The 12,120-nt window shown below is 46.7% G+C and overlaps 1 protein-coding gene across 14 annotated transcripts in view; it reads left to right on the top strand.

Annotated features, from left to right (window-relative positions):
* ralgapb (Ral GTPase activating protein non-catalytic subunit beta) overlaps positions 1–10,473 on the top strand; it is a 112,975-nt gene extending 102,502 nt beyond the window's left edge. For all 14 annotated transcript variants that reach the window (XM_033042121.1, XM_033042118.1, XM_033042117.1 and 11 more), the window contains 4 exons: positions 2,419–2,527; positions 3,241–3,319; positions 4,988–5,136; positions 7,180–10,473. In XM_033042121.1, the coding sequence (XP_032898012.1) occupies positions 2,419–2,527; positions 3,241–3,319; positions 4,988–5,136; positions 7,180–7,373 (531 nt within the window). In that variant the 3' untranslated portion in view covers positions 7,374–10,473. The remainder of the gene's footprint in view (positions 1–2,418; positions 2,528–3,240; positions 3,320–4,987; positions 5,137–7,179) is intronic.
* Positions 10,474–12,120: the final 1,647 nt, after the last annotated feature.

The raw sequence follows: 12,120 nt of genomic DNA, 5'->3' as shown, positions 1-12,120 counted from the left end.
CCATATGTATAAGAGGACAGAGGATCTAGGGAGACAGAAATTTGCATTAGGCGAGAAATAGTAGTGAGTAGACTGATGGGACTGAAGGCTGATAAATCCCCAAGGCTTGATGGTCTGCGGGTACTCAAGGAGGTGGCTCTAGAAATTTTGGATGCATTGGTGATCATTTTCCAATGTTACATAGATTCATGATCAGTTCCTGTGGATGGGAGGGTAGCTAATGTTATCCCACTTTTCAAGAAAGGAGCGAGAGAGAAAACAGGGAATTATGGACCAATTAGCCTGACATCGGTGGTGGGGAAGATGCTGGAGTCAATTATTAAAGAAGTAATAACGGCGCATTTGGACAGCAGTAAAAGGATTGGTCCAAGTCAGCATGGATTTATGAAGGGGAAATTGAGGATGTGACAAGTAAAATGGACGAAGGAGAGCTAGTGGATGTAGTGTATCTGGATTTTCAGAAAGCCTTTGATAAGGACCCACACAGGAGATTAGTGGGCAAAATTAGAGCACATGGTATTGGGATTAGGATATTGACATGGATAGAGAATTGGTTGGCAGACAGGAAAGAAAGAGTAGGAATAAACGGGTTCCTGTCAGAATGGCAGGCAGTGGCGAGTGGAATGCAGCAAGGCTTGGTGCTGGGGCCGCAACTATTTACAATATATATTAATGATTTAGATGATGGAATTAAAAGTAACACTCACAAATTTGCAGATGATACACAAAGTTGGGTGGCAGTGTGAACTGCGAAGAGGATGCTAGGAGCTTGCAAGGTGACTTGGACAGGTTGAGTGGGGGCAGATGCATGGCAGATGCAGTATAATGTAGATAAATGTGAGGTTATCCACTTTGGCGGCAAGAACAAGGAGGCAGATTATTATCTCAATGATGTCAGATTAGTAAAAGGGAAGTGCAACGAGACCTGGGTGTCCTTGTACACCAGTCACTGAAAGTAAACATGCAGGTACAGCAGGCAGTGAAGGAAGCTAATGGTATGTTGGGCTTCATAACGAGAGGGTTTGAGTATAGGAGTAAAGAGGTCCTTCTGCAGTTGTGCAGGGCCCTGGTGAGACCACATCTGGAGTATTGTGTGCAGTTTTGGTCACCTAATTTGAGGAAGGACATGCTTGCTACTGAGAGAGTGCAGTGTAGGTTCACAAAATTAATGCCCGGGATGGCGGGACTGTCATATGAGGAAAGAATGGAAAGACTGAGCTTGTATTCACTGGAATTTAGAAGGGTGAGAGGGGATCTTCGAGATATGTATAACATTTTAAAAGGACTGGACAAGCTAGATGCATGAAAAATGTTCCCATTGTTGGGGGAATCCAGAAACAGGTGCCACAGTCTGAGAATAAAGGGGAGGCCATTTAAAACTGAGATGAGAAAAAACGTTTTCACCCAGAGAGTTGTGAATTTGTGGAATTCTCTGCCACAGAGGGAAGTGGAGGCCAATTCACTTTGTCTTAATTAAAGAACTGTATCCTCAAGTGGACATAAAACATCTGCTATGTTAAAGAAGAGCAAGGCAGCACAACCTGGAACTGATGTTCAAGAAGGAACTGCAGATGTTGGAAAATCAAAGGTAGACAAAATTGCTGGAGAAACTCAGTGGGTGCTGCCGCACTCGCTGAGTTTCTCCAGCAATTTTGTCTACCTGGAACTGATCTTCCATCTCAGTGTTGGTAGTGGGGGCTTACATGGGCAAATTCCTTGCTGCCATCTGTGCAACATGCAGTTGTAGACAAAGATTGCTTCATTTAACGTCAAGTATATTTTGTCTAATGTGTGCAAAGTGCTGCCTCTGCTAAGACCCACTGGTATTACCACCAGTGGCCTGCCCCTGCTGTAGCATAGTTATCACCAGGAGTCACTGCCAGCTGACCTGTCTTGACCATACACCCATGCTGAGCCTGTCCAACAGCCAAAGGTTGACCATCAGTCCCAGCTCTGCACACGGACTGCAGTTCCCCCAGAGTTATCTCCAGTCCTGTGGGACCGTCAGTAATGATGATGGTGTGTGGTTGCCGTGATCAGCAGAGCTCCCTGCCCAGGCAACGTGTCTGAAGAAGTGGAATCTCCCAACCCAACCACATTAACAGTGCTGAGGATACATTATCCAACAGTGCTTGCCCAAGGAGGTGCAGAGTATTTATCACCATGGCCATGGGCCGAATGCCTCCAGCTCCCAGTGCAGACAAGCTGCATTGACCCTGAGTGTGAGGTGTGGAGCTGTATCAGGAGGATGCACACATTGCAGACGTAAGTCTTTGTGGTAACGGTGCAGCAATGGATGTGTTTGAGCTGTTTAATGCACATGCCGCAAACCAGGTTTGTCTTTAATTTCCTCATCACTTCCAATATGTTACAGATTGTAACCAGGAAATCACTAATTCCAGTTTCTATCTTCCAAAGCCAAGTCCGACACAGAAAAGCAAGAGGCTTCCACTGGGCCGAACCGTGCCTCCACTGGGCCCTGAAACCAAGGTGGTGGTTGTGTGGGTCGAACGCTTCGATGATATAGGTATGGTATTTTTGTAGAGGCTTCCTTCCAGCCCTGGATTACTGCCAGGATGTACACTGGTATGTGCCATTGCATTGGCTATTTGTTCGGCTAGATCAGCTCATTTGTATTAAGCAATTTTTTTAATGCTGCAAAAATGATCTTCAGGGATATTTGTTATATATGTATGAATAGTTCTTGGATCTGTAGCAAAAGCATCCTAAGTCACTTTGTGGGAGTGTTATCAAACACAAAAGTTATGTCAAGCCATTTACTGAGACTTTAAAATAGGGGACCAAAAGCTTAATCATGCCTTAAAGGAGAAGAAGAGGTTGAGGAAAGGAATTCCTGGACTGCTCAATGGTTCAACGGTTAGGTTGACAACTGGGGACAAATGGGGGAATTTAACTGAGGAAGTTTTTATTGTTCATGAGTGTGTGATGGAGAATGTTGGCTTGAAATGGCTATTGATGTGGATGAAGCGAGGTGATGTGTCCAGTGCAGTGGGGAGTGAGCAAGCAAGTGCTGGAACCTATTGCCAGACGTTTCAAGTGAAGTTTGTTCTCCATCAAGGCCACGATGACTGCGGACATCTTGTGCCTGTTCCTCCGTCCTGTCACGTTACATATCCCGATTTCAATCAGCCTGTGTGTTCTTCAAACACTTGCAACACATCGGATAATGTCCTTGTTGATGCAGTATAACACACCTAATGCCTTTTGATATTCTTCTAGAAAACTTTCCTCTCACTGATCTCCTGCCAGAGACCAGCACTGGAGTGGAGACAACCACAAACAGCAGCACATCACTCCGGTACGTTCAGTCCTATGCCTGGCCTCTACGTTTAGTTCATTGAAATGCACTGTGCACTATCTCAAGACCATGTCTCCTTTTCCTAAGCTTAAGTTAATGCTTCTCTGTTGACGTTAATGTCAAAGTCTCTAATTGTGCACCAATTTGTACATGCCTCAGATCTCCGTAGGTCTGTACTGTGTGTGGCAAAGGGGACTCCTGATTTATGATGCTGCCTCAGAGTGAGGGGGCAGCAGAGAGTAGACAATGCTAATATGTTGGTTATAGTTTATCTTAATTTTGAAAAAGTTATTGATAAGATCTTAGACCATAGACCAATGAATAAGGTCCCAGATTGCAGAGTCGGGGTCAAGCAGATGAATAGTTTGCTGGTAGAGGGGGCATAGAGAGTAGCTGTTCACTGTGAAAGTCCACAATGTTTAATGAAAGACCACATGAGCACAATTTACATCAACCACTCAAAGTCTGGAATCAAACATTACTGAATGTGCGGTTGATGTTGGGGAAATAGTCACACCAAGGAGACAATAAAATGCAGCAGAAGTTCAATTTACTTGTAGGGTGGACAAATACTTGACCAAGTAGGGAAGTGAAGTAATCGCAAATGAAGGATGTAACTGGGGAAATGGATGGGAAGCTTGAGAACCATTGGCATGTTTGCCACACGTGTTGAGGCTATGGGTGGAATGGATCATGGATATTTGGATTATCCAGAAGGTTTTGATAAGGTCCTGTACAGAGGGTTGCTTCACAATGTTGGAGTGTCGGGGGTAAGAGGTGAGATGCACGGAGTGAATAATGCGATCCCTCTCAGGTTGGCGGGCTGTGACTGATGCAGGACGGCTACTTGGATCCAGCCATTAATCACCCACGTCAACAGTGTGACTGAGCGCACAGAGCATCAAATTTACAAATTACCCGACTGTACTTAACTGGAAGGAATGGTAGATGTATTAGAGACATCAAAGAGATGGAGACAAATAATGAATGGGTGAGAAGGTGGCAGTGAAAGATGTGGGGAAAGTAGGTTGTCCTACTGTACAAAGAATGGGAAATAGTTTGTTCAATGGTGAGACATTCAATAGTGTTCATCTTCAAAGGGATTGGTGTACTTGTGTTCACGTCACTGAAGGCCAACACATGCAGTTGGCGGGACACTTGCTGTGCGGGGCTCTATTACAAAGCAGTTTGATTAAAGGAATAGCAGTCATGGTGAGAGCACACCTGCAGTATTGTACACAGCTTGGTCTCCTTGCCCAAGAGAGGATGTTCCTGCCACAGAGGAAGTGTGGTGAAGGTCCACCGTGCTGGTCCAGGCACACATTGAGCAGACTCTATCTCTTCTTCAGAACGCAGTCCCTTGTTGTTTGGAAGGTGCAGGTCACCGTGGAGTAAAACGCATGCACCAGTCACTAAGAGCCCAGCCACAGACCATTTAAGAAAAAAGCAAAGCGAGCACTGTATTTATTTGTAGAATTTCTGGGCTGCTTGCAGTTGTGGTGCGGGGGTGGGGGGGTGGGGGGGGGGGGGGTGATTGGACAAACCTGGCCTGAGGTTCCTGTGCTGACACACGACTCGTGAATTGAACTATATGCTGATGATGAATAAATGCCTTTGTCCATGTTCTGTACAGTCAGCACTGAGTCTTTTACTGGCCCCTCTCTATAGGACCACTGCATCAGACAAGGACGTGCCTGTCGTTTTCATTCATCCCCTGAGGACCGGTCTCTTCAGAATAAAAGTGCAAGGGGCCACGGGCAAATTCAGCATGGTGATCCCACTGGTGGATGGGATGGTTGTGAGTCGCCGAGCTTTAGGTGAGGACATGAGCAGCAGAGAATGAACGATCCACTTTGAGGAGACTTGCAATCTACCTCTTACCCGAGACAACGTCTGTGCTCCCCTTGTTCCTGGTGATCCATGCTTCTTCGTGTTACTCTTAGTTGGTGCTGGCATGAAGATCTGAGTACAGGATTCCATTCCATTCACAGTTGCTGGACACTTTAATTCTCCTTCCCATTCCCACAGTCTTTCTGTCCCCGGTCTCCTCCATTGTCACAGTGAGGCTAAACGCAAATTGGAGGAACAGCATCTTATATTTCGCTTGGGCAGCTTACAGCCCAGTGGTATGAATGATGATTTCTCTCACTTCAGGTAGCCCCGGCATTCCCTCTCTCTCTATCCCTCCCCCACCCAAGTCACAGTATCTTCTCGTTTTCACCCAACAAACTGCGGACAATGGCCTGTTTCCTTTTTCATCGTTACTTTTTTGCATATTTTTTGTCATTGTTCTTTATCCCTCTACATCATCGTCTATATCTCTCGTTTCCCTTATCCCTAACCAGTCTGAAGAAGGCTCGAACTGAAGCGTCACACATTCCTTCTCTCCAGAGATGCTGTCTGTCCCGCTTTTTGCGTCTATCTTCTATTCACAATGTCCCTCTTTCTGCTGTGCTCCACATCCCTGCAGCATGCAAGGTTCACACACAGGCTCCAACACTGAATTTTCAGGCATGTGCCTTGCATGCAGCGTTAATGTTCGCTTAAGGGAGCTACAATTCTGAATTTTAAAACGATCACTGTTTCTCCCAGCATCCTGTCTTTATTGCCCCAGCAGCAGGTAATGCTACTGTCAGCGGGCTCCGGCAACCTGGGTTCATTCCTGACTTGTGGTGTCTGTGCGTTCTCCCTGTGACCACGTGGGTTTCCACCGGGTGCTTCCCCCTTCCTCCCACATCCCAAAGACATTTGGGTAGTAAATGAATGGGCCTCTGTAAATCACGCCTAGAGTAGGTGGCTGGTGGGAGAATGCGGTTGAGCTGTTGAATGTTTGAGGGAGAGAAGTGGAAGAATTGGACCGAGGTATTGCTGTGAGAGCCAACATCAGCCAAATGGGTAGAATGGCCTCCTGTCAATGGAAACCTAATGCTCATATTACATGGAAATGTTGGTAACGGGAAAGACATGACTGTTCCCGCTGACTGACTTCAAAGCAGTTAGTGATTACAGAGAAACCACAGGACGGGGGGGCAAGATAAGGATCCCGACCCAAAGTGTTCTCCACATTCTCTCCACAGATGCTGCATGGCCCACTGAGTTAGAACATAGAACAGTACAACACAAGAACAGGCCCTTCGGCCCACAATATCTGTGCTGAACATGATGCTGACCATCACTTATCCACCTGACATAATCCATATCCCACCATTCCTCCATCACATGGAGTTGTGCTCGGGATTCCAGCATCTGCTGATGTCCCCGGTGCTCTGTGCTGGTGTATCTAATCTAAACAAATGTTTTCCACAGCATCTGCTTTGCTCCAGCCTATGCTTACCTCTGTCCTTTCAAGTAATTGTCCAGCTTCAATCGGGGAGCATTTATACTATTTATTTTATGATAGCATCCGAGTTTATCTAATCTTTCAGTGAAACTTCCACTTTTCTCAGCTTGATGTCGCTTCCACTTCCCACATCCATGGGATCCAAATCTGGTTCACATTCTCCAGCTGCCGTCTCCAGATCTTAAACAGGAGCTGTGCATGTGAGGGTTGCTGGAGGAAGTTGGTGGGTCAAGCAGCATCCGTGGAGGGAGATGGACGGTCGACGTTTCAGGCTGGGACCCTTCATCTAGTCCAAATGAAAGGTCTTTATTGAGTCTTTGGTGTCTTCATGTTTAATCAGCAACAGAAACACATTTATCATCGGTGGACTTTGGACACGGATGAAAGACTTTCTCTCACTGATCATGTTCCTACACTGCTCAGCGTGGAGTCGGCCCAGTTAAGACAGTGAATACAAGGATGGGGGGAGTATTAGTAACAATGACTTGTGATAATCCATACTGGTTGTTTGTTATTGCAGGGTTTTTGGTCCGACAGACTATAATCAACATCTGCCGACGGAAGAGGCTGGAGAGTGACTCCTACAACCCACCCCATGTCCGTAGGAAGCAGAAGATTGCTGACATTGTCCACAAGTACCGCAACAAGCTGCTGGAGCCAGAGTTTTACACCTCGCTCTTTCAGGAGGTGGGACCAAAGCCCCTGAACCCGTAGGTGACCGGGAGCCATGCAGAGTATTTATAAGCTATTTTACTACGTAGACGGGATGCGAGGCATGGACTGGTCTCCAGAGCTCGGGGAAGCAGAGTATGCCAGCTGGTTCTGTGTCAATGTGTATTAAGGACGTAAACTTGATTTTTGAGAAATATATAAAACCCATTTTATACTGAACTTCAAGACAGCCTTACTGAACATAACCAAATTTCTGTACAGTACCTGAACTCTGTATTATGTACCGTATCTCTGATCGGCTGTGTGGCAGGCACGGTGTGTACAGTGCTGGCGTTTTAGCCCCTGGACCTTGCACTCAACCCACACACACAAGGGGCAGTCGTGGAGATGGTGACTCTGGCGCAGCTGCAGTCACTCCAGCACAACCGGCTCTCGCTCTTCATAGAGGTCACTATTGCTGAGGCTGAGAGCAGGGCGAGGGAGATCTCCTTTCATCTGTTGGCCTAGAGTAGTGAATTACCCATTTACCATTGAATTCCTGATACCAGCCAGTGTGGTTTGGTGTAGGCTAACAAGCACGTTCTGCCCTCATTCCCACGGTGTTGGCATGTTTAGCATTGTTTCATACAGTCCTTGCATTAGTGTAATGACCAATGCAGCTGGGAGACATCAACTTACCTTTCCGGTGCCCTGGAACAAACAGGCAGATGTGTTGAAATGCGGAAAATGCAGGCTTTGTCACTTCCGAACAGAAAATGAGGAATTAAAAGTCGGTGAGAAATTAGGAGAAGGCGGTGGTTTGAAAGAATGAAGAAGTTCACAAGGATGATGATAAGCGCTCCACGTCCCAACACTACAGCTGTTCATCATTCTATCGCCATCCCTTGTCATTAGAAGTTCAACCACACTCGGAGAACCCCGCTTGTGTTCAACCTTGGGAGAACTGCAGTGTTTTGTAAGCTTTTATCTGCATTATGCTGGCAACCAGTGGCAGTCCCATTCCTGACGCATGGATGAGCACTGGTGGCATCTTGTTCCTCCTTGTGTTCCTGCAATGGTTCTGCAGCAGACCTTGTGTTGTCTCAGGAAGCTGCACTCATTTGAGGCTCCCCTATTTGCCTCCCTGTCAGATCCCTTACAGGGAGGCAAATATCCCATGTTCACAGTAAATCCGACTAAGGTCAACGTAGCGGCTGACTTGTGCGTGGGAAACCACCGACCTCAGCCGTAGATAAAATAACACCATCGTGAAAATGCCTGAGTTTGTTCCAAAGCCTCCCACACATCACACACAACATTACTTTCTTTCATAAATCACAAGACATTTAAAATACTTGTACAATTTTTAGTTCAGTTCAGCATTATTTTAAGCAGTCTTTATTCTGTTTTAGGGAATAATTGTTACTTTTACAACTCTCTCTGTTTGCAGTGTTTGTGTCATTTGTCAATGGAGCCATGTCATGCATCATTCTCCAACCAAAGATGAAAGTAAATGAATATAACTTCAGTGAACAGTAATTGATGTCATTCAGTAGGCTGGTAGCTCATTGAGCCAGAGTCTTCATATTCAATCTTATCCTTCAGTATTTCCCCTGTCTTAAATACAACCTGAATTAGAAACAACATTTGCATGTGTCAATGGACACAGAGCAGACATCGATAGCCTGCATACAACTACTCTGGAAGCCACATTCTAAAAAATAAACACATTTCAACCATTTTTTTCGGTAGCCACAAAAAACATTAAAAGGCAGCAGTTTGTGCTTGGGGGGAGATGGGTTGCCCAGGGTGCACAGCATTGACCAGGCACTGACCCTTCACCCAGTCAGGTACCGGTATGCCAAGGCCAACTCTACTGGTTCGGGAAGTGATCTGCGTGTCTCAATGGTTTGGTTTGAGAAATGGAGATTGGTTTTGGTTATTACTGAATTGCCGTTGGTTGTCCAGTCTGTCACGATGTCTTGAGTGACAATGTGATAACTTGTGTATTTGTAGTGCAGGAGATTTTACATAAAAAGATTGTGATTGGAGTCGGGGTGCAGACTGCATTTAGTTTTCACTCTGCACATAAATGGATGTTCCAAGTGTGTGCCTCCTGAACATAGCGGCCAGTGGCTGTACTCCAGCAGTTGTCATGCAGCAATGCTGATGGGCGGGAAAGAGCAGGGCTTGCAGGTACGTGAACCCCTGTGTGAGGTGGGGCCTTTGTACTTTGTCTGCAAAATGGCCTCTTTAGTTTGTGAAACCTGTGTGTGATTTTACAAATCCCTAATCCATAACTCGCTCTTCTCTCAATCTCCTTCCACACATTGCTCCCAGGTATCAGTGCGGCTGCCAGCTCTTCCATCAGTAACAGAAGCACAGGGATTCACATCCATGTCGCTGAGTGAAACAGCATTGTCACACCTTTAGTTTTGCTAATTTGGTGTGCAGTAATGCAATTCTGGTTTTGTCTGAAGCAAACACAAAAGGTTGAGTTATCAAATTCCCTAACCATACTTTTCAGTCATTAGGATTTTTGTTCCTCAAAAACCAGACCCTGACCTCGGATTGCACAACCAGCGGAGTGTGGTTGAAGCAGTAAAAGTCCTGAATTCAACAAATAGAACTAAACTGGCTTGCGGTGTTCAGCACTCATTAAATTAAAAATCATCCGTTTCTGGGAATGTACCGCCTGCGAGGCTGCCTCTGTGTTGTCATTGTGCAGAATGATAGTGTGATAAATTGCCCCAGCTCCCGAGGGCCTGGCCAGAAGGCAGCAGGTCAGAGCACACCATGCCTGGTGTGTTGCAGTTTCTGCTTCAAACCCCACTCCCATGCACGTACATCCTCGGTAGCAATGAACACATCAGCTCTGCCACCTAAACCACTCCCTTGATCTACTTCTCAAAATGAATGTGTCATATTTTTGTGTGTGTGTGCCTTGCATAACAAGAAAACAGAATTGATAGACATAACATTTTTAGTTTTTGCATTTAATTATTCAAGAGCTATCCCCAGTTACCCAGGCAGAGACAGATCCAGTTTTGGAAACTTTTGTCAGTGGACTTGTGGAGTGTGCAATGTGTTGTTGCTGCTTGTTGCTCTCCATCCTGTGCTGGGAGAATAGATGGAATCTCACTGAGATCGTCTCATTATTGACCCTCTGCTGTTTTGCTTTGTGTGAATCAGGCACCACTTTCCTGCACCCACCATCAGCTGCACCTCAAGTATTTCTCTGCCTCAAACATCCTGAGATTGCTGAGTTGGTGAAAAGCACCAAGTATAAGGCTTCTTTCCCCACACTTCCGTCACTGTGGAAGGGAGCATTGTTGATGGTTAGGAACTGTGGTCCTTTGGGTCAGCACCCTCTGCTCGTTACCAACCGCTGAGGACTGATGGTCATCCACTTCCGTTTCTAATGGTGGTTTTCATTTCCGAACCTTGGAATTTAGACTGAATTCCTGTTCATATACTTCTGATAATATATTGCTTTATGAATTTTCATGGTAATATTCCCCACCCACCCAAAAACTAAGTCAGTGATGACTTTCATGTGTAAGTGACCAGTCCTGGTGTGGTGGCAGGGATAGATAGTTGTGAGGTGTGGCGGCATGGATAGGCGGTTGTGGTTGTATCGGTGGCAATTGTGGTGTGGTGGCAGAGGTGGGTGGATGTGTGTGAGGCGTGGCAGGGGTGGGTGAGTGTGAGGTGTGGCAGGGGTTGGTTGGTGTGAGGTGTGGCAGGAGTGGGTGGGTGTGAGGTGTGTCACTGTTCACTAGTTGGGCAGCTCTCAGCACTGGCACTGCGCTCTGCACCCTGCCTGTCCCATCCCAAAACTACAGCCCTTCCGGTCTGGTGGTGCAGCAGGTAGAGCTGCTGCCTCTCTGCACCAGGGACCCGGATTCAATCCTGACCTCTTCTCCCTGTGACCTCGTGGGTTTCCTCCGGGTGCTCCGGTTTCCTCCCATATCCAAAAGACGTGCAGGTTTGCAGGTTTATTGACCCTCTGTAAATTGCCCCAAGCGTGTTGGGAGTGGATGAGAAAGTGGGATTACATGGAATTAATGTGAATGGGTGATGGATGGTCTGTGTGAGCTCGATGGGCTGAAGGGCTATTTCCCTGCTGTATATAAACAGAACTGTCCCAGCATTACTGAAGCTCTCCCCCCCCCCCCCCCCCCCCCCCCACACCTCTTCCAGCCCTGGAGCCTGACCTGCAACATTCCTGCCGAGGGCAGCGAGTTTCACATTTAAAGCTGGGTTCCAGTGCATGGTCTCTCAGTGGTGAGAAGAACACGAGCTGGAGCCTTGCTTTGTTGTGTGCTGAATAGTGAGAAGATCAGCGAGTCTGTGACCACTGCCCTGCCAAGGCATCGTGGTGGAGGTTGGGGAGTGACGTTTCATCACCTTTACCTGCTTGCAGCTCATGGTCATGTGTAGGGTGGCTGCTGTAAACTGAGCCAGTAGAGATATCTACCCTGAGGGCTCGGACCTGCCATGCCCAGCATGTCGACAGTCTCTGTATTCATCAGTCCACAGACACAATTCTGACCAGGTTCTGTCCTGAACATGAACCTTGAATAGACACAGTCTTCTGCTGCTTCTCATCCTCACTGAAACTAACAATACTGATTGCAGAAGGAACCAAAGAACTGCTCAGTCCTTTAGGAGGAGGGTAATTGGGCAAGGTTGGGACTGACCAAGAGTTCAAGCTGCTATCTTCGGAGCTGGGACACTGCTCGCCAAAACAACTATAAACTTCACCCAACAATGACCCTAAAGTTGGCACGCTACCGCTGAATGTTGA

Source organism: Amblyraja radiata, chromosome 23 (genome assembly GCF_010909765.2).
Source record: "Amblyraja radiata isolate CabotCenter1 chromosome 23, sAmbRad1.1.pri, whole genome shotgun sequence".
NCBI classification, from domain to species: Eukaryota; Metazoa; Chordata; class Chondrichthyes; order Rajiformes; family Rajidae; genus Amblyraja; species Amblyraja radiata.
The sequence above is the reverse complement of the archived record's forward strand: the minus strand, read 5'-3'. Positions and strand labels throughout refer to the sequence as shown.